Source organism: Hoplias malabaricus, chromosome 2 (genome assembly GCF_029633855.1).
Source record: "Hoplias malabaricus isolate fHopMal1 chromosome 2, fHopMal1.hap1, whole genome shotgun sequence".
Classification (NCBI taxonomy): domain Eukaryota; kingdom Metazoa; phylum Chordata; class Actinopteri; order Characiformes; family Erythrinidae; genus Hoplias; species Hoplias malabaricus.
The window spans coordinates 79,546,175-79,569,692 of record NC_089801.1 but is presented as its reverse complement, the minus strand read 5'-3'; the positions used below and the strand labels follow the sequence as shown (position 1 = coordinate 79,569,692).

The following is a 23,518-nucleotide window of genomic DNA, read 5'->3' as shown; positions in this document are numbered from 1 at the left end:
TCATACATCAGTATTTCTCCAATATTAATTATTCAGGGGTGTGTACATTATGAGCTCAATCTGAACATTGGTTCTGAATGTTATTCTGAATATTTTAGTGCTATTTACATTCTATTTCCACATTCACTCCAAACTAAACACTCTTTATTGTTCTTTCACAAACAGAAACAGAGCGAGAGTAAACTACAGTCGGCTGGAGCAGGAGAATACACACATAAGAGCAGGGGAGTGAGTGACTGGTCTTAGTCTCACTTTAGCCCAGGGTCTAGTCTCTAGTCCTTCCTTGAACTGATCGTCTTCTGTCGTGTCTTATGTAGTCGTAGTAGTCCCTCTGTTCACAACAGCATTAATATCATTACTTTACTAACTCTGTTAACGTCTTCAGTGGGTTGTAGCACATTTCCATTTTCCTTTCACAGATAAACTATGGTGTTGTGCTCTATCACGGCTTTTTAGAGAACTGCAAATGGAGCACTGACCGTGTTAGGCCTGTGAAGAAATGTGTCAAAAACTGGATACGCAGTTACAGATAATGAATGAATGAATGAATGAATAATCAAGGAAAACCTGGTCTCCCTTTTTCCTTTTCTCATCATAGATTTCCAAATCATCATAGATTTTCTGAAATGCAGCAAGTATTATTATTATTATTATTATTATTATTCATTCATTCATTGTCTGTAACCCTTATCCAGTTCAGGGTCGTAGTTGGTCTGGAGCCTACCCGGAATCACTAGGTGCAAGGCAGGAACACACCCTGGAGGGGGCACCAGTCCTTCACAGGGTGACACACTCACACACTCACATCTGCAGTCACCAATCCACCTACTAATGTGTGTTTTTGGACCGTGGATACAGGGAGACCACACCACAATCCTCACAGACAGTCACCCGGAGAGGGACTTGAACCCACAACCTCCAGGTCCCTGGAGCTGTGTGACTGCGACACTAACCTGCTGCGCTACAATGCTGTAAATTATTATTATTATTATTATTATTATTATTATTATTATTATTATTATTATTATCACTGGTAAAATGCCGTTTCTCTGATTTCTGCTCTGCAGGAATGGTTCTCTGTCTCTGTGCCTGAGAATAATGTTTTCTTTTGGGAATAAATGTCAGTTTACTAATGGAATATAGTACAAACACAAATAGTAAAATCAATGAATGCTTTTTGAGGGCAAACTACAGCCAATCAGAGCAGGAGAATACACTCATTATCCACATGGACTTTCATCCAAAATCTCACCTGAGAGTCTCCAGTTTACAGTTTGAACCCTTCAGTGCCTCAGAGATCAGCTCCACTCCTGAATCCTGCAGCTCAGTCTCACTGAACTCCAGCTCTTTCAGGGGTGAGTTTGATGATTTCAGAACAGAGCAGAGAGTTTCACAGGAATTCATGGTCAGCTTACAGCCACACAATCTGCAACACAATGTAAACACAGTGAATAATACAGTAAAAAACATGAAGGTGAGGAACTGTCTGTTAGTTTGGTTTGTTAGAGCAAATGTGAACGCTTCCTTTTGACACTGGTGCTCATCAAACAAGCAGCAACTCCTTTTTTATTCTGTGCAGTGGAGGAATTTCAGGTGCTGTTTTGACTCCTTTATCCATTTGACCACGTCTTGTTGTGTTTCCAGTTGAAAATATACCACCAGGTACACAGCCCAGAGAAGTGCATTAAGCTCAGTGTGGGGCATTGTTCAGACGACAAAACTAATGTCACACATGTGTCACTTGCATACATCATACATCATCGCTTTTTTTTTAAAATACATATTTGGTACAGGACCAAACCTGGACTAAAATATATCAATGTATGAATTTACATATTTGGTCCAACCCAAGGAGACTGAACTACAATCTGAACACTCCTTGAAATTCAGTCTCACAGGAATCAAAAATGATTAGATTTGCTGCTTTTATAAACTTGGGGGATTTGTGTGAGATACAGTGTGAGTGAGAAAACAAGAGAAAGACATCAGTCTTATCCATGTTCATCAAACTCCACCTGTTCTGTAATGTCTCATTCATTTTATTTATCACATCCTAATTATACACACAGTGAGGAACTTCTACTCACCGTAAAACAATCTGGAAACTTGTCTCAGTCAACAACAACACTGGAATACATAAAAAAAAACATGTAGAAACAATACTCACACGGCCTTTCTGCAGTTGCTCACAGCTGGGATCAGTCTCCAATAACCCTGCTCAGTGGTGTTGTACTTCCTCAAGTCCAGTTCATCCAGCACCTCGTCTGAGTTCACGAGCATGTAGGCTAACACTAAACACTCATCAGCAGACAGTCTCTCATTTGACTGATTCTTGGATTTGAGATACTCCTGGATTTTACTGGATAAAGAGGAGTCGTTCATTTCAGTGAGACAGAGGAACAGGTCGATAGATCTGTCAGAAGGAAGATCCTCTGTTTGTATTATGTGTTTGATGTACTTAACTGTTTTCTTGATGCTCTTAGAGCTGCTCACTGTGTGTTTCAGTAGGTCCTGCAGGAGTTGTTGATTGGACTCCAGTGAGATGCCCAACAGAAAACGGAGAAACAGATCCAGGTGTCCAGTCTTACTCTCTAAAGCTGTACGCACAGCTCCCTTCAGCAGCTCGTCCAGTGAAACCCTATAAGACCAAATCCTGGTTTTCAGCTTCAGAAACTTCAGTTCCTTTCTGTTGTTGCTCACACAGCAGTGAAACACATAGAAAGCAGCCAGGAACTCCTGAAAGCTCAGATGCACAAAGCAGTAAACCTTCCTCTGGTAAAGCACAGACTCCTCCCTAAAGATCTCAGTGCAAATCCCAGAGTACACTGAGGCCTCAGTGACATCAATCCCACACTCTCTCAGGTCGTCTTCATAGAACATCACATTGCCCTTCATCAGCTGTTTGAAAGCCAGTTCAGACAGTTTCAGAAACATGTTCCTGTTGGATCTCAGGTGTTCCTGTAGAGTTCCTCTCTCATCTTCCTCCTCATACTTCTCCTTCCTCATGATTGTCTGAGTGCACAGGAAGTGTGAGTACATTGCAGTCAGAGTTTTAGGGATTTCTGTGGTCCCTTGTTTCATGATTCGCTGAAGCACAGTTGCTGAGATCCAGCAGAAGACTGGAATGTGGCACATGATGTGGAGACTCCTCGTCGTCTTAATGTGGGAGATGACACTGTCGGCTTGGTGTTGGTCACTAATCCTCTTCCTGAAGTACTCCTCCTTCTGTGGATCATTGAATCCCTGAATTTCTGTCACACGGCTGATGTACTGAGAGGGGATCTGATTGGCTGCTGCTGGTCTGGAGGTTATCCAGATGTGAGCAGAGGGAAGCAGGTCTCCTTTGATGAGGTTTGTCATCAACACGTCCATTGAAGACACCTTGGTCACGTCTGACACTTTCTCACACTCTGAGAACTTCAGTGGAATTCTGCTTTCATCGAGGCCGTCAAATATGAACACAGTTTTACACACGTCATATTCCTTTGTGTCCAGACCCTGGAGCTCAGGATGGAGGGCACACAGAAGTCCATGAAGACTGTACTGTTTGTCTTTAATCAGGTTCAGCTCTCGGAATAGAAGCACAAACATGAACTCTATATCCTGATTGGCTTTTCCTTCAGCCCAGTCCAAAATGAACTTCTGCACAGAGACAGTTTTTCCAATGCCAGCAATGCCTTTAGTCAGAACGCTTTTAAGTTTTTCCACTTGTGGATCTTTATCTTCTTCTCCTTCTTCACGTCTCACATCTTCATCCATCACAGCTCTGGTGTCGTCTTCTTCCATTTCTCCCATCGTGCACTGTACAGGGTTAAATATGTCTAAACAGTTTATTGGTGTGTCTGGCAGGTTTTGTTTCCAGGGTTTGTTCTCAATCTGTAAAACTTCATGTTCCTCATTCACTCCTTCCCTCTCTCCCTCGATGATGTAGAGCTGAGTGTAAACCCTGTTCAGGAGGATTTTATTCTCTTGTGTTTTGAATCCCTCAAATAAGCTCTCGTACTTGTTCTTCAGGCTGATTTTGTTTCTCTCTGAGACACTGAGCAGGACGTCATTCACTGGTTTGTATTCATCCAGCTCCATGGGCTCCTCCGTGTGTGGAAACTGAACAGAGCCTGTTTTAAACCTCCTTCTGCAGCAGGGACAGGTCAAGTCTCCTGATTGGACAGACTGGTCCCTAAGGCTCCTGATGCACTGTCTACAAAAAGAGTGTCCACAGGTGATAGAGACTGGATCTGTCTGAATCTGCTCACACACTCCACACCTGGAACCATCCTGGAGTAGTACATCCCTCCTAGAGCTAGAGACAGAGAGAGAGAGAGAGAAAAGGGCAGAAGGAATGATTGAGTGAGTGTGTTTCAGTAATAAATTCAGATGCTGAATGACTCTGTGGTGGTTGAGAGTATTTTTCTTTCATTTAAACCAGTGTGTGTGTGTGTGCTGTTTACACCGCTATAAATGTATATACACCGAGTGTCACTGATATTTTAACACATCTGTTGACATCTGTTGTAGCGATGGAGAATCCCAGAGACGGTTCTCTGCAGAAAATGTGTAAAATCTTCCACACACTAGACGCCAGGGCGTATGAGCAAGCACCAAAAAAAATCCAGGGTGGGAGGTTTACATTATCGGTTGTAATATCACCTAAAATTCCAATATTGCAGCGATAACAAAACTAAAATAATCCACACATCAGCAAAAAATATATCAGGCCCCGACGTATTGTGCATCACTAAATAAAAGATAAAACATAATACAAAGAGAAGCCTACAACTCCATACACATTATATTTCCTGATTTAGTTACTGAAGATTTCCACAGAGAGAAATACTCACCTCAGATCAGTACTGGTTCCTTTATTACTGAAAAAAGGAGGATGGTGCATCGAGATGTCGCTCTTCATAGACACACAGCTGGGCTCTGGAGATTCTGCTTTGAATGTCTGCTGCTTGAAACATAACCTGTAAAAATGAGAAAGATTAGTTTAATAATTGAACTGAACTCTACAGGAGTCTACCATCCAGTATTCAGTATATTTCCTGATTAAGTTGAAGATACTGAAACATCCACAGAGAGATATTGGAAACATAGCCTTGAAGCCTGATGACAGATCTCGATCACTGATTTTCAGAAAGAATGGAAATGTATAACAGGATGCAGTAGAGCAGCAGGCAGTGTCTCTGTCACACAGCTCCAGTTTCCTGGGGTTTGGGTTTGAGTCACACCTTCAGGTGACAGTCTGTGAGGAGTGTGGTGTGATCCGCCTGTCGCCCTCCTGTCAGGGTTTCCTCAGGGTGCTCTAGTGTCCTACTGCAGTCCACACAATGGTAGATGCATTGGCTGTTTAAAAGTGTCCATAAGTGTGAGTGTCTGTGATGGACTGGGGCCGTGTTCCTGACTTGTGCACCGTGATTCACACCATGGCCTTAAACAGGATGAACTGATTACAGAACATGAATGAATGAATGTAGGAATGGAAATGTATAAATTAACATCTTTGGCTGAACCATGTGGAACACCACAAAAATCCTTCTTTTTGTATTGTTTTAATGCCTTTTTTGTATTGTTTTAATGCCAGTGATAAAAGCAGTTGGAAATTATCTGAATCTGAATGGTCTTAATAAATCTATGGATAATTTACTCAGTGGAGAATAACCTGGGTCATTGGGAATACAGAGCAATTAATTCTTCATTTCATGAATGCTGCAATTAATAAAAATATCTAATTATACGTGATCCTTCATGCTGAAGAAAGAAAGATTATATGGTGATTTCAGAAGAGGTTCAGTATAATTCCTGCACTGAGGACTACTGAAAGTTCTCAGTATTTTAACAGAATTATTAAAAAGCTTGGTTTTATGCTGCTGTGAGTGGCACTGCCCATGGTCTACACGGCCAAATACATGAGGTCCCAGATATTACACTTTTAACGTCTCCATCCTGTAATTATTCTAGACACATTTATAAACAATGTGAGTAGCGTCTTGGTGTGTTTCCTTTCGGCTCACATGGCAAAAACCGGGCTCAAATGTTTTGTCAGTTCAATTATTGTCTATTGCCCATCCCTACAGACACTTCAAACATGAAGACTGTATTCAACAGCAACAACTGCATCAAAGAAAAAAAAGTCTTGCAGCAAAGCAGCAGTGTACACCAAAGTAAGAAGTGAAGATGTGGTGTTTTTGTGTCTCACCTTGGGTCAGTACAGGTTCCTTTATTACTGAAATTAAGAGGAAAAGCCATTGAGTCATTGCTCTTCATAGACACACCACTGGGCTCTGGAGGTTCTGCTCTGAACGTCTGCCGTCTGAAATAAATAAAGTGGAGAAATGAGAATGAGTTCAGTCTGGATATTTAGTGAAAGCTAAAGGTCATATTTGGAAGAATTGTTCTATTTATCAGCATCATTACTGTCAGTCATGATCAAAGATAATTAACCAGTCTGAAATTACACCAAGATTTTGTCCTTTGGATTTTAGAAATGTATCTAAGGGGCCTGCAATTCAGTGTTTTCCTGATTTAGTTGAAGATATTGTGACATCCACAGAGAGTCAATGGAAACATAGCGGTGAAGCCTGAAGACAGATCTCAGCAGGCAGTGTCTCTGTCGCACAGCTCCAGCGTCCTGAGGTTGCAGGTTCAAACTTTGACTTGGGTCACTGCTTGTGTGTTCTTCCCTCAGTGCACAAGGAAGAAACCTTGGGAGGAACCAAGACTCATATGGGGAACCCATCCTCCTTGGGTCGACACCGGAGACACAACAGAGAACAGAAGTAAAAATGAAACTGACAGAGATAAATGAGTTATAGTAATGTGAAGGTAAAATATTAGTGATATATGAGTCTGAGGAAGGAGGATGTGGTCAGTGATTCTGTGTAAAGGTAAAAGCAGGTGCAGAGTTAATTTGGGATAAAATATCTTCTCTGCAAGGCCAAGTGTGATGCTGCCAAGATCTTGTACAGAATACACAGGGTCAGGGGCTGGATCAGGGCAGCACCTGGAGAGCAGCAGGACATTTCGAGGTATGAGAGAGACAGGAGAAAGAAAGCAGGCAAGGGAGAGCCAAAAGCTTGTTTGAAAAGTTAGGTTTTTAATCTAGATTTAAAGATTGAGAGTGTGTCTGAGCCCCGAACAGTAACAGGAGGTTATTCCAGAGTTGAGGAGCTTTGTGAGAAAATGCTCTTCCTTCTGCAGTGTTTTTCATAATGTGTAATAAACAGAGAGTAGACGAACGTCCTGTGAACAAAGTGTATGTGATGGGAGATAGGGTATGAGACGTTCAGTAAGATACTGTGGGCCTAAACCATTTAGAGGTTTATAAGCTAAGAGGAGTATTTTATAATCAATGTGAAATTTTACAGGTAGCCAGTTTAGGAACGACAGAATCGAGGTTATATGGTCAGATTTTCTAGCTCTAGTGAGCACTCTGCCTGCTGCATTTTGAACTAACTGAAGATAAAATGGACAGAGTTCAGCTCAGTTACCTTTATTCAAACAAGCAGTGACTAGCACAGAATCTACAAATCAGGAATAAGGTTCTTGTGTCCCATAGAACACAGGAATGGAGACTGGTTCTTGTGGAAGTACTGTTTTGTTTACATGAAAACAAGAGACACATGAGTCTGCTTATCCACTGTGGTTTATATAAAATACAAGTTGGTAGATGGAAGTGAAATTATGATAAGTGTAATATTATATTATCTTCGCGCAGTGACAGCAAAGACCACCGTTAACTAAGTCACAGGAAAGTGTAATGTAAGTTTAAGGTGAAAATGGCTTAACAAGGTGAAAATGAATGTAATGGTAAAAAATGATCGTTATTATTTTAAAACCTGCTCCTATTTGTGGAAATATAACAAATTGCTCATTTATATTATTGATAATTCCTAACTCACTTGGTGTCACAGGTTCCACTGCTGAAGTCTGTTGTGCTAGGAGGCTCCATCATGAAGTTTTCACATTCACAGACACAGCTGGACCCTGGAGATGCTGTTGTCTGCTCCGTGTGAAGAGTTTTTGACCGAGATTCTGAAACACAGATCGTAATGAACAGTTGAATCTCTCTCTCTCTCTCTCTCTCTCTCTCTCTCTCTCTCTCTCTCTCTTTCAAGAGAGAACACTCAAAGCCGGTTATAAAATCTCCCACCCTTCCCTTATTATTTCTTCTCTTCCTCCGCACCATTTTTAATTCACTCTCTCCCTAGCTCCACCTGCCGTCCCTTTCTCCCCATTTAATCCAACATTCTCATCTCCTTCTGTTTCACTCAAAACATAAGTGCAGAGAAACAAGTTTACTGATGTAATATGGTGAATATGCAAAAGAAGTACAAAAAGAACCAAGTGAACACTGAAGTGAGCCGTGGCTCATTTTCGTCTAAAAGCTGCCTTTCAATGTTGAGTCACTGTTAAATCAATGTCACAGGACAGGGGTGAATCATCGTTGAATTATATTTCCATTTTGAAAGGTGAATCAACGTTGGTATTGCAACATTGTTCAACACCTGCTTTCTATTCGGAAATAAACTATAGATTACATTTGTTTTCATTCTACACTGACGTTGTCGGTGGTGCAGCACGTCCCGTATTTTCACAATACAATACGCAGTGAACCGATACAGATGTGCTTTGTTCTGTATTTTTGAGGTAAGGACATTACCAAAAAACTATTTGGTTGAGACAAACACTGTTGCTCTTCCTCAGCTGGAGGTGCTTCTATCTAAAGAAAAAAAAAGTCACTCCCACCTCGTCCCAGCTGGTGTCTGTTAGTGTGCCTCCCCACCCTTTTCATTAAGGTTCTGTCCTTAACACATCCTCCATCAATCTGAACCTTTTTACCATCAAAGAACTCAAAGCATGTCAGTGTTTCTACACAGAACTACTGTCTTTAATAAGGAAACCATGTATGGCTTTAAGAGTGTTTAATTTCATGTGTAATATTACCAATAGAGCACACACTAAACACCTATAACTCAGCTTGAATGATGGGACTCCCTGGAAATATAGATGATGGCACCTTCCTGAATAAAGGAGTCAGAATGGTGGTGCTCCAGGTTTTATGGGATGGGGATAAAAGTACTATGTAAGAAGACAAAATGAAAAACGGTCCACTTCTATAAAATAAATATAGGCTGTAAAGTTATTAGGATCACATTTAGATCACACTCTGCATGTTAAGGAACAGAAAATGCACAAACTCTTGATTGAGAAGCCACTTCACACCACAGGGTACATAACCAAGGACCCTGCCTAACTTATCTGACTTCACATGTGAATTTCTTTACATCAAAATGTAGTTGTCAATTGTTTCAACAGGATTCTGTTCTGAGGCACAACAAACAAATTAAACCACAGGATAGAAACTGTGTTTATAAAGTCATCGCTGAACAAGGAGTTGATGTATAAAGTATGACATACTGTGAACGTCAAAATATTTGTCTCCTTCACATTAAATCCAACATTTGCCAAAAAAACAAACAAAAAAAAACAAAAAACACAATTAAATAACTGCGGTTAAGACAGTTGCCGTTTGAGAAACCCTCACTACTGACTGAGTGGTAATACTCAACGTGCGTGAAGTCCAGAAAAAAACCACTTAATTTTAAGGGCATAGCCATCACAATTGATTAGTTTATAAAATGATCATTTCTAATAAATTCAAAAGATATCAGTTCATTGTTCACCATACTACGTACCTGTAAAATAGGAAGTGACATTACTGTATAGTTTTTGAGTAAATGGCTTCCAAAATCCCCAGATTTTTAAGTGGTTTTTAATGATTGGTAAAGTTTAATGCTCCATAAAATTGTCATTTCTAATCAGTAGTGTGCTATAGTGGCTTATGATACATGCAGTATAAAAATGTTTGGTTTAACGGGAGTATAGCCACATATATATTGTCCAGTAGGGGGTCTCTGATCCTTCTGAGGTAAAAGGAATGATTCTGTCTGCTAAAGGAATCAGTTGGTAGTTTGACTCATATGGAGTGAGATTTACTTGCCATGCCTCTGTAAAGATAAGCCAAGACCACATTAAAGGTAAACAAAGAAGAATAAGCTGCCTGAGTTACTACAAGTAGTCCATACAACCACCAGATATCAGTCCAGTGTTTACCATACTATGTACCTATGAAACATGGAGTGAAAATACTGTTTGAGTAAATGGCATTTAAAATCCCCATCATTGTCCATTGTTTTTAAAGATGAGTCAAGTTTACTGCTTTATACAATGGTGATTTTTAATAAGTAGCCCACACAATAATCAGATATCAGTTCAGTGTTCACCATACTATGTGTCTATGAATTATACATTGGTTTGAATTTTTTAGGGAGGCAGACAGGAGGGATTTTAGCATGTTTTAGTACTTGGTGCATCAACACAATATTTCTAGTTGGGGCAAATTTGTTATGAAGGTAAAACGGATGCGGACATCGAGCTCATGTGTAAATCTATAGAATCAGTGACTTTTTTTCCCAGAACAGTATCGTCAACACTTACTACATAGTTTGTTAATATCAGACGGTTTCAGACATCAGATGGTTTCAAAAATCAAATCAGACATGTTCCCTGCCCTCCCAGATAGGACAGATCAGTTAAAAACATTAAACAACTGATGCGAGTCAAAAACAGGTTAGTTCATGTCTTTTTTTTTAATCTAATATAAAATAAAAGTAGCATTTGTTTTCTTTTCTTCAGCATTAAAAATGTTGTAGCACACAACATCTAATCTTTGTTTGATTTATGAGACTCTTACTTTAAAAGGATGTCAGAATATTACAGCTAAAGGCCAACACCAGCCATAACACTGAAAACCTTTAACAGAGGAATGCCTACACACAGCAAATGGTGGTTTGCTTTGCCTGATTAAAGGGTTCTTTGCATCAAGAAGGGTTCTGTACGCCACCAAAAAAGCTCTTTTCTTGTTACAATGTCAAGCTTGTTTCACAATAATGAAATATTTATTCTTTTTTTTCTGCATCTCTGTAAGTTACATATCCCTGCAGAATAAAAACAACTGTTTGACCAACTCAGCTCTTTACCAAACTGTTTTGTTTCATAATATAGTTGGTGAAGCATGATTAACTTAACCAAGCAAAACAATCAAATCATTATGACCAAGCTTGACCCCGCTGGTCGACCAGCAGGACCGCCGACACCATGCTGGTTGACCAGTATATTTTCCAAAATTGAAGGGTTAATAACTCCGGTAAAGTTGGTTTCATATTCGCATATTCAGATTTCTTTCTTCAATAGCTCTCAAACGGTGCATGCAAATGACTTAAAACTTGCAAAGTATTGTTTTTGGGATCCAAGACAAGCAACTACAACTCAGTTTATGTCAGAAATGTTTGCCATTTAAAAAACACGAAATATATTGTTTTCTATGGGCTGCCGCAATCTCCGCGAGAGCTAAGGGACCGTTTACAAACTACACTACACAGTAAAAACGAAGGTGACGAACCTCACACATGATGTATACTACATCTCTTACCTTGATAAATTTAACCATTACTGGCCTGTGGTGATACATTTTTCATTATAAATTTCAATAGCTTTTGAACCTTTGATGATATGGTTTCTAAACAAGTTGTATTTGATGCAAAAATGTTGGTGTATCCACAGGATACATTTAAAGAAAGCTGGAGCAGACATTCCCAGAAACAGAGACTGTTTGTCTGTAAAGGGCCATTGTGGATCTAGGACATTGTCCAAGACAAGTAGCAACACATCTCATGTTATGCATTACATAAGGTAGTCTCTGTTTCTGGGAATGTCTGCTCCAGCTTTCTTTAAATGTATCCTGTGGAAACACCAACATTTTGCATACACCTACTGTATGTACACCTCTGGCAAAAGTTATGTCTCTCATGAGTCAGACAACTTAATTTTTACATTGAAAGTAATTTTTTTGGATTATAACTATTGCTGTTGTTTTGTGTGTATATACTTACATTCTGCAAAATATTGACAGTTGGTCAATAAAAATATTTTAAAACCTGTTAAAAAAAGCTGCTCAAATTATTGCCTACCCCACCATTACTTCATTCAAACAGCTACATGTTCTTTCTGAGCAATTTCATTAAACATTCAAAAGCTATTGAAATGTATTCTCAAAAATGCATCATCATGGGCCATTAATTGTTAAATTGACCAAAATAAGAGGTGTAGTATGTCATGTGGGTGGCACTTGTTCAAATAAAACTTGTTTAGAAACAATATCATAAAACCTTCAAAAGCTATTGAAATGTATTTTCAAAAACCCATCACCACGGGCCAGAAATAGTTAAATTTGCCAAAATAAGAGGTGTAGTATGTCATGTGGGTGGCACTTGTTCAAATAAAACTTGTTTAGAAACAATATCATAAAACCTTCAAAAGCTATTGAAATGTATTTTCAAAAACCCATCACCACGGGCCAGAAATAGTTAAATTTGCCAAAATAAGAGGTGTAGTATGTCATGTGGGTGACACTTGATCAAATACATTTTGTTTTGAAACAATATCATAAAACCTTCAAAAGCTATTGAAATTAATAATGAAAAATTTATCGCCACGGGCCAGAAATAGTTAAATTTCCCAAAATAAGAGGTGTAGTATGTCATGTGGGTGGCACTTGATCAAATATAATTTGTTTTGAAACAATATCATCAAAGGTTCAAAAGCTATTGAAATTTGTAATGAAAAATGTATCACCACGGGCCAGAAAGAGTTAAATTTGCCAAAGTAAGAGGTGTAGTATGTCATGTGGGTGACACTTGATCAAATACAATTTGTTTTGAAACAATATCATAAAACCTTCAAAAGCTATTGAAATTAATAATGAAAAATGTATCGCCACGGGCCAGAAATAGTTAAATTAGCCAAAATAAGAGTTGTAGTATGTCATGTGGGTGGCACTTGATCAAATATAATTTGTTTTGAAACAATATCATCAAAGGTTCAAAAGCTATTGAAATTTGTAATGAAAAATGTATCACCACGGGCCAGCAATGGTTAAATTTACCAAAATAAGAGGTGTAGTATGTCATGTGGGTGGCACTTTATCAAATACAACTGATTTAGAAACAATATCATAAAACCTTCAAAAGCTATTGAAATTAATAATGAAAAATGTATCACCACGGGCCAGCAATGGTTAAATTTGCCAAAATAAGAGTTGTAGTATGTCATGTGGGTGTCACTTGATCAAATACAACTTGTTTAGAAACAATATCATCAAAGTTTCAAAAGCTATTGAAATTAATAATGAAAAATGTATCACCACGGGCCAGTAAGGGTTAAATTTACCAAAATAAGACGTGTAGTATGTCATGTGGGTGGCACTTGATCAAATACAATTAGTTTTGAAACAATATCATCAAAGGTTCAAAAGCTATTGAAATTTGTAATGAAACATTTATCACCACGGGCCAGTAAGGGTTAAATTTACCAAAATAAGATGTGTAGTACGTCATGTGGGTGGCACTTGATCAAATAAAACTTGTTTTGAAAAAATATCATCAAAGGTTCAAAAGCTATTGAAATTTGTAATGAAACATTTATCACCACGGGCCAGTAAGGGTTAAATTTACCAAAATAAGAGGTGTAGTATGTCATGTGGGTGGCACTTGATCAAATACAACTTGTTTAGAAACCACATCATCAAAGGTTCAAAAGCTATTGAAATTTATAATGAAAAATGTATCACCACGGGCCAGTAAGGGTTAAATTTACCAAAATAAGACGTGTAGTACGTCATGTGGGTGGCACTTGTTCAAATACAACTTGTTTTGAAACCACATCATCAAAGGTTCAAAAGCTATTGAAATTTATAATGAAAAATGTATCACCACAGTCCAGTAAGGGTTAAATTTACCAAAATAACAGGTGTAGTATGTCATGTGGGTGGCACTTGATCAAATACAACTTGTTTAGAAAAAATATCATCAAAGGTTCAAAAGCTATTGAAATTTATAATGAAAAATGTATCACCACGGGCCAGCAATGGTTACATTTGCCAAAATAACAGGTGTAGTATGTCATGTGGGTGGCACTTGATCAAATACAACTTGTTTAGAAACCATATCATCAAAGGTTCAAAAGCTATTGACATTTATAATGAAAAATGTATCACCACGGGCCAGTAAGGGTTAAATTTATCAAGGTAAGAGATGTAGTATACATCATGTGTGAGGTTCGTCACCTTCGTTTTTACTGTGTAGTGTAGTTTGTAAACGGTCCCTTAGCTCTCGCGGAGATTGCGGCAGCCCATAGAAAACAATATATTTCGTGTTTTTTAAATGGCAAACATTTCTGACATAAACTGAGTTGTAGTTGCTTGTCTTGGATCCCAAAAACAATACTTTGCAAGTATTAAGTCATTTGCATGCACCGTTTGAGAGCTATTGAAGAAAGAATTCTGAATATGCGAATATGAAACAAACTTTACCGGAGTTAAATAATAGGACAAAAGCCACTCTTGGTTACGTTTCTCCGCGCGGCAGTTCACTGGAAAGAACCAAGGTTCCAAGAATCAGGAACGGAACCGGTTCAAGAACCTGAGTTCATTTTGTGGAAAAGCGCTATGGTTGACAGAAACAAATCAATGATTCAATGATTCCGATTAGTTAAACAAACTTCGCGATCTGATTGGTCCAGCTAAAGCCTGTCCTATTGGTCTATCAATTGGCCGTCAAAACAGGGTCTTAAATCCGCAACTGCAAAAAGAGATTCGCACGCAGCAGAGAAGGCGAATGTGTGGATTATTTCCACCTCATTCAAAAACTCCCACTGTCCCATTTGGAACCTTAAAAAGGTTTGCTCTTGCACATTTTAAGCCGTTTGAGAAGGTACTGATTCACACATTTACGACATTTGATTTACAAATGCAAATCTTTTTTTTAAACATATGTGAATTTAAATTATTATTGTTGTTGTTGTTTTACATTTGATCATTCCAATACATTTGTGGATTTTACGTGTGTGTAGTTGCTCAAACACAGTTACAAAGTCTGTATGTAGCTGAGTGACTTGATCCACAAACGCAGATTCAACAATTTACAAATACATTTTAAACCTGAGACTTTGGCTTTACAAATATATACAATGTAGATGTAAACAAGTGTACAATGATGATATATCTATGTATTTAACTGTATTTGTACAAACTGCAGACAGTGAGAAACAGATTGGGATGTATTCTACTGTGTAAATTCAGTCCAGTATTAACACTTGTATGACCGTTCATTCTCTCTCTCTCTCTCTCTCTCTCTCTCTCTCTCTCTCCTTGCTCTTGTTGTTTATTTGCTGTATTGTGAAGACAGGTGATGGAAAATAATCTCTGCAGACACGGTTAAAGGTGTGAATACATCTTTATTTACAGAAACAGTGTCTTACTGGTTCTTAAGGATCCTGTGAGAGAGGTGTCAGCGGTGTTCAGCGTGCTCTCGTCTCTTCCCATTTTCTCTCTATTTTCTCTCTGCCAGCTCTTGGCTAGGACCCTGATCTATATGATTCTTAACCTTTCCAAATAGGAATCTGGTCTACATTTGCACGTTCAAGGGACTAAGGGAGGAGTAAAATGTATAGTCTCTACTGCACTTAAGGCCTTATTTTTAAATATATATATATCACTCTCTCTGCCATATAACCTCTGTACCAGAAATACTGAGCTAGACTCTTCTCGTAGGAGATTTGTGCTGCAAAGCGTTACGCATTTCTCGGGAGAGTCCTCCACCCTGTGATTCAGAAGTTTCTTAGTGCAGTAAACCAGCAGAGGACCCAGTGTAGCAGCCACAGAGGCTCTATTCTCCCTGTTACAGCTCAGTGGAACATTGTTGTCATACTAAGGTATTGTTCATTTAACTGAGAAAACTGCAGCTCACAGCTCAGACGATAAAACACCTCCATTATCTAACTTCAACAACTCTGAGAGATGAATGTGTGGATTAAGCGAGGAAGATGGGGAACAACAAACCTTTTTTGTTTGAGGTTTGAGCCAAACCTCTAGCAGCAGCTGTTTGTGAGCTCGTGCGCGAGAGAGAGACGGCGAGAGTGAACGTTAGTTATGAGATTTATGAGAACAACAGTAATAACGCTGTGTTTACATTGCCTAGGTGACTTGTTCTGTAAAACAGTTATATAATTATATTTAGAGAAAAAGCAGTGGCCATCAGTACAACGTTTATGATTCCCACGCAGCTGACGTAGATCCAAGCAAAACATACACAAAACACGGAGTGGGGTACAGAATTGGTTTTGCTCCTTCATCCTGGCACCATTCTGTAGTCCACTCCAACAGCATCAAGTCTGCGCTTAATACCGGCGATGGTTCTGACATCAACTTCCGTGGCCTTAAAGATATTCAGCTTTTTGTAAGATTTTAATGTGGAAGAGTCTAAAACGCTTAATGTGGTTCAATGTACTAAAACAATGATCTAGGAACAGCAAACTTCTATTACTTCTGGTTTGAGTCACGGGTTCATTGTTTCAGCAGTACAGAGTTCCTCTTTTGTTTTTCCAGTACATTATGTTCACTGAGCCACTGATCAAGTATAAAATATAAACCCAATTCACTTTTACTTTTCCAGTGTTCTTTAGGTTTTCCTGCCTGATAGAGGGATTTAGCCTTTCAAAATGTCTGACGGATTCTTTTTTAATGCTGGGAGCATTTTCGGACACGGATTTAAAGTGTCGTATTTGTCTGTCTGTAGTTTAAATCCTGGAAACATTTTCTGACAGTGGTGTGCGATACGGCAGGACGTCTCCGTCACTGCGAGAGAGGAGCTAAGCACTGAACACGACTATTTTAACGTTGATAACACACACAGGTATGAGGTGGTTTGAGTTTCAGCTTTTAATATACGACATTAAATGTGTACACAGTTAATAAAGACAGTTTATCTTACCGCGTTAAACAGCCTCTCTCTCTCCTTCCGTAAATGCTCCTGCGGTCAAAGATATTTTTACTTTCTGTTCTTACCCGCTGCCCCTCGCTCCCTCTTCCTGTATCCGTTATGTTCCCTACATTAATGTAACTCAAGCCCAGACAATAAGTGGGAGTGATGAGGAGGCGGAGACACTGACAATCACTTCTAGCGTCAGCCAATGGTTTATCAGACACCAACTTTCAATCAGAAATGTTATCGTCCAATCAAACAGGAAGCACCCGTCTATCATTTTGTGCAACAGTCAATGGTTGTAAAGTCCTAGTGTAACTGTGAAGTGTTAAAAGAACAATGCTTTGCTTTAAGTGTGGTGAGCACAGGCTCATGTGCAGCTGCTCCAGAACATCCCATTTCATTTCCTGCTTTTCTGTGGCGGTTTGGCCTATACAGAGTGAACGGGAACAACTGAACTGTGCAGCAATAATGCAGCTAAACCCAGTCATTGAAAGGGGACATAGTTAGTGGTCATAAAAGAGTAGAAAATAAAAAAAGTTAATTTGAAAATAAGGTGCATTATATTATCTAAGTTACACACAAACTGTGTCAAAATATTTAAAGACGTCTCTTTTGATGAGTGAAGTTAGGAACGTGGTTTTGCCCACATTTCATTTTTACATTCTGCTTAAATATGTCATAGAAACGTTTAAAAGAAAGCGGGATGCTCTTGAGCAGCTGCACATGAGCCCGAGTTCACCTCGCTCAACGCCAGGTGTCACCAAAATAAATTAACTTTACTTAATAGCTGTTTGACCAGAAAAAAACGTGGTTCACAGACACACACTGAGCGTAACAATAGAGGAACCCTTTTCATTGCCGTATAGAACCCTTTTCTAAAAGGTGCCATATAGAATCATCTATAGCACATTGTCCATCAGTCTGAAGAACCCATTCACAATTCACACCTTATAATCAAGCAGAAGGTCATTCAAGTGTTCAGGGTTCTATACAGAAATGTTTTCATTACAAAAGAACCTTTGAAAAACATTATTTTTAAGTGTGTAGTTTTGTGTAGAACCCGTTATATTCCTCTTCACTCTGGAGTCTGATCACCGTGACTCGAGGTCTGCTAAAGCACCTGAAGAAGACAGGAACACGAGGTACAGAATAAGACATCCACATGGGCTGAAAGTTTGAGAACCACTGGTTTACAGTAAATATGATATTTTAATTGCTACAGTGTCTCTGGATTAAGAATGGGACTTTGATTTGGCCTAATTCCCACAGTTGGTTTGGTTTGAGGTTATACTCAGGCTCTTCTCTGAATCAAAGCTTGCAATATGTAACAGCAACAGAACAAGTAAATACTGCTGCTGAAGACCAACACACCCTCCTCCTCCAAAGAATGGGGGGATTTTGTTGGTATCTCTCCGGATCGGCAGTGGAAGCAGTTTTTTTCTGATTGCGCAATAAACCTCATGAGATTTTTCTGTCAGGGATATAATTGCTGATTTGACATTTCCTTTTGAGGTTAATAGCTCACCCAAGTATGTGTAGTTGTTGATGTGAGAAATTTAAATATCACCAAGAAAGAACAGGTGTTTATTCCCCTATAATCTAGGTTTATTCTGTGAAGTAATAACATTTGCTTTATCCATATTCACTTTAAGGGCCTAATCTTTACAGTAACTGTCTAGGATGAACAGATTCTGTTGGAGTGCATCTGCTGTTGGTGCTAAGATCACGAAATCATCTACGTGAAGTAAGCATTTGATTTCTTGGTCGTCTAGAGCAAGTCCAGGAGCAGCTGAATCCTGTAGTTGGTCAATTCATTTATTAAATAAAGTTGGAGCCTTGCTTTACCTTTTACTTTCTTTAAAACACTCTGTTCTTTTTGTGTCAACTTTTACTCTTACATTGTGTGTTACTGTGCACTGATTTTCTGATGCTGTACTCGACTCCCGACACCACTCTGGATTCATTTAAAACATTTTTGTGTCAAAAGCCTTTTTAAAATCCCACAAAATCTGTCATGGACTTGATTTTTTATCAGGGTTTGGAGGGTGAGTAGATGATCTGATCTGATGCTCTATGTTTTGGTAAGACTCCAGTTTGTGATTTATTGATTATCTGGCACTTATTTAAAATTTAGAATCCTGTGATTGATTTTGTTACAGAAGACTTTTAGTTTGCTGGATCAATATTTATCTCCATTTCTGAAGATGGCAGTGATTATGCCTTAATTCCAGATTTCAGGGAATTCACCAGTATTTAAAATCCATCTGAAGCTTCACATTGCTGTATTTAAGCATCTCTGGCCGGATCAGTTCAGGCCCAGACCCTTTGTTTAACTTTCTCTGAGCTGATGGTCAATTAAGTCATGGTCAAATTTAATAGAGTTATTAATTTATTTTAAATTAATATTTAAAAACATTTCAGATCAGTCGTGTGTTTACACTGACACCACTAATGAGTGTAATGTACTTGATAAAGAACAGGTTCCCAGCTGAAATTATATTCACCAATAAATATTAATGGGACAGGAGTGTTCTCTCAGGGGATTTGGGAGGTGTCACCTCTGCAGATGATGGTGTACGGAGGACTCCAGCGTGCACTTGAGCTTTTGTTGCAGTCTGTCTGCAAATCAGCACCTCAAAGAGGCCATGGTTATTTCCCAGAAAAAGATGGTGTGCTCCTCCACGTAGGGGTCAAGAACCCACTCAAATTGGAGGAGTCTCTGTATCTTGGGGTCAGTTGTTCAGGAGCGATGAGAAGAGGGAGTGTGAGATTGATCATAGGCTGGGTGTAGTGGCTGCAGTCCTGTGGTCATTGTGCTGGACTGTGGTGGTGAAGAAGAAGCTGGGCCATAAAGCAAAGCTCTCAGTTTTACACTCAGTCTGTGTGTCCACCCAAAGATCATGGTCAAAAGAACAAGACAATGATGGTTAAAAGAACAAGTCTGTGGATACGAGAGGCGGAACTGAGGTGGGTTACTGGGCATCTCTCTGTGATGGTGTGAGGAGCTCAGCGACCCAGGAGCAGCTCGGAGTAGAGTCTGGACTTCTTTGCTTGTCCTGTTGCCACACTTAAAGGGACAAAACAGATAAGAAGATGAGATGAACTGTGTGATGTAAATGTCCACAGTGACGTAACAGAACATGTTTCACAGCCAGGAAACAGCTCTAAAATGTAGAGACCAATGATGGGAAATGGTAAGAGTTTAAATAATACAGTGCTGTGTGTTATATGGCATGATGACGTTGATCAGAGACATGAAGTAATGTAGTAAAATAGACTGAGGGATTCTGGACTGAAATTTTAATCCAAAATATTGAATGTGTTTGGAGAACACTCCCTGTCCACTTTTTGTTGTAGACGACTGTACATCAATGTGTATAATCAACAGTAGGGTTTATTTTCAGTGTGTATTTAATGTGATTACAGAACATTATGGGACTGTATTTGTTTTGTACTCAGCACAGTATTGGATTATAATCAGTTTAAATGTGTAAACCCTTAATTAACACCCTCGAAAATGGCCCACTATTGAAATGAATATTTATAGCAGCTCCTCTCCATTAATGGACAATGGGAGAAATGGTGCTAATAACTTACAAACAGTCGTAATATTCAGCAAACCTACCATGAGCACTCAGTCACAGTGGGTGTGTATGACAGTGTAGTCAGTGCATGTAGCTACAAGTGAGGTGAACTTAGTGAAGTGGAAACTCACTGTAATGTAGTGATGGTTTAATGAATTCTGAGACAGTGGTGCACCCTTTTCAGGTGAATGTGGCTCAACTTAAACTAAGAATATAAACAGACGTTCAGAGAAGTGCACTGTACTTCATCTAGTTTCTCTGCATGGTTTTAAATGACTCTTTAAGGAAGTGTGTCCTTGTTGTGAAGAGTGTTTATTATGTTTTACTCTGTGTTCAGATGAACACACTGCCCCCTAAATTAGTTTGTAAATATAATTTAATTATAGATGTGTCCTATTTAGTGAATGTAATGAAGATATCAGGACATGTCGCTTCAATAAAGGATCTTTAAATCATCGTGTTCCTGTCATTTTTATTCTAAATTTTATTAAAGGAAATCCTCCAGTTTGCTCCAAATAAAAACCCTCGAGAGGAAATAAACAAATAAACGCAGTGACTTCCACAAACGCAGATTCAACACTTTACAAATACATTTTAAACTCGAGACAGAGATTTTACAAATTTATTCAATGTAAATTTAAACAAATGTATTTATTTTCACATAAAATGATGATATATCTATGAAAACCAAACACGTGTTTATGAATGTAACTGTATTTGTACAAACTGCAGACCGTGAGACACAGAGTGTGATGTGTTCATTTGTGAACAGTGAAACATATCTGTGACTTGTGTTTAATTTGTGGATTAACATTTACGCATTTGTAAAGTATTTTGAGACTAATCTCTCTCCATAAAACTACCAGCAAAATCATTAAAGGAGGGAGAGGAGGTAAAGCGCTGCGGGCTCACACTGCCCCCCTGTGGCCCTCGTTGGAAATACCGCTCTTATTTTAAAACACTCATTCTTACACAGATGCAGTTTTCGGCTCATTTTAGAGCGGTTCCACTTTAAAAGTAGACTTTAACACTGAAAGTAGACCGTATGTACCTCAAAGTGACCAAACGTTTAAAATAGTCTGTCACCAAACATAAAGGTTTAATTTGGTTGTTCTGCGATAAAACAAGTCAATTTAAATTTACTCTAAAATATGTTCCCAGGCGGTCCCTCTCTCTCCCAGTCCCAGAGAGAGTGAGTGATCTCGGTACATCGACTCTCTTTGTCTTCATCTGAGTCCCTGCTATTGGTTTATTGAGGTGTCAATCACTTCTGACCCGCCCCCCCAGAGCTGTGAGCGAATCCCTGTGGAGAGCGGCGTCCAGCAGCGCACCCCTCCCCCGGGGAATAGGACCCCGCTCACAGCCGGCAGCCGCTCATTGGTCCACAGCTGCACTGAATCTAAGAAGGAACGCCGTCAACTTTGAATTCACGAAGACTTTACGTCAAAACTTACCATTGCCTGGGCGCTAGGAGCTCCAGAACAGTGCGTTACCGTTACTCAGGAAATAAAGGCACGTTTACTGTGGCGTGGTGAGTAAGGGATTGTCTTTTGGAGCTTTTCACCGGTGCGGCGCCTCTCTCCTGAGACTGTGTTTTTTTAAAGACAGAATTTGAAGAGATTTTACAGTCTGTTATGGTTTAAATGTCCGAGTTTAAATGTCGTCCTGCTCCAGGTGTAAACAGTCAGTACCGAGCAGGGGGCTGAAAGTCAGTGTGTGTGTAGTGGTGTTACTACTGAGACATATGAGGTGGTGTTGAGGGCTTTTTGATCAAATAATTTGACGCTATGAACTAATTAATGTTGATTAACAATAGAGGGCGTTTCTGTACAAAGGGTTTAATGGAAACTTTTACATCTGAACATAAAATTGTGCACTAATGTGACAAATGTTGTCTTCGAAAAACCCCTAATTAAAATAAAATACAACTATAAACATATAAAACCCAGCACAGAGGGGTTCAGTGAATGTGGTGGTGAGTGTGTGTGAGTGTGTGTGTGTCAGTGGAGACGCTGTAGAAGGACAGAGTAACTGTGATTAGAGCAGATCAGACTCCAGGACGTTTCATTCTTAACACTTGTGTTTATTTTCTCCACCACAGTGTGTCGTTGTCGGCAGGATATTGAACACTGTCTCGGAGGGGGGATGGTTTCCAGTGGAAAGGGACTGATCTCCCCTTGAACCCCATCTCACCTGTTTGAGGAACGGGACACGGACCGACCTCCCGTCCCCTGACGTGCTGAAACTCAGGACAGAACCTGGGGGTTGAACATTTATTTTCAAAGTTCCTTGGTGAGTGTCTTTCGTTTCAGAAGGAGTTTATACGTGTGACGTCTGTAGAACACTGTCTGTGTGAAGGGATTCAGTTATTGGTCGCTCCAAGAATCTCAGAAATGGGTCACAGTCATTCAAAGAGAGGGAAAGGGAAACCTTCCCCAGCCCCAATAGTGCACTGCAATGACCCTCCTTTTGGTGAATAAATAGAGGCATGAAACAAAGGGAACCAGACAGCTGCGTTCAATCAGACGAGTGGAAAAATACTGTCACTTTCCCCCCGAGGGGACGTTAAATAGAAATGAACTAGTCGACTTTAAACAACAATCACAAGCTCAACACGACAGGTCTGATAAACCTGAAGAGCACTGTAATAGTCACACAATAAAACACAAATCAGAGGAGTTCCCATGGAAACCAGAGTGTCATGTGCTTATGGAGAGTGGAGAAAGGCAGCGCAGAAAGAGGCAGATAAGGAAAAGGCCCAGGAGCGTAAACACACATCAGACACCTCACATTAAAGAGAAAAGAAACAGTGATCTGTGGTCAGTTTTTGAATTTGCAGAAAGAATCCCTGGATGATTGGCCTCTTCCTCCTCCTCCTCCTCTATAATGACGCAGATGAAACAGCAGAAGAGGGAGAAGAGAATGCTGCCAATGAAGCCTTTATCAACCCTCCTCTAACCTCAGCTACTCCCCAGACACCACAAGCTCAACCCAACACCAAAGTGGTAGAAGGGATGAAGACGAGAGGAATCCTCCTCCATCAGCAGAAGAATG

The 23,518-nt window shown here is 39.4% G+C and overlaps 1 protein-coding gene across 1 annotated transcript in view; it reads right to left on the bottom strand.

Annotated features, from left to right (window-relative positions):
- The window catches only part of LOC136687335 (NACHT, LRR and PYD domains-containing protein 3-like), a 38,244-nt gene extending 21,264 nt beyond the window's left edge, over nt 1–16,980 (bottom strand). Inside the window, exons 1-7 of the mRNA XM_066661721.1 lie at nt 16,887–16,980; nt 7,899–8,031; nt 6,197–6,310; nt 4,839–4,964; nt 3,803–4,300; nt 2,168–3,742; nt 1,253–1,426 (exon numbers count right to left, since the gene is read on the bottom strand). Coding sequence (XP_066517818.1) covers nt 1,253–1,426; nt 2,168–3,742; nt 3,803–4,300; nt 4,839–4,964; nt 6,197–6,310; nt 7,899–7,951 — 2,540 coding nt within the window. The 5' untranslated portion in view covers nt 7,952–8,031; nt 16,887–16,980. The remainder of the gene's footprint in view (nt 1–1,252; nt 1,427–2,167; nt 3,743–3,802; nt 4,301–4,838; nt 4,965–6,196; nt 6,311–7,898; nt 8,032–16,886) is intronic.
- Between the last annotated feature and the right edge of the window lie 6,538 nt (nt 16,981–23,518).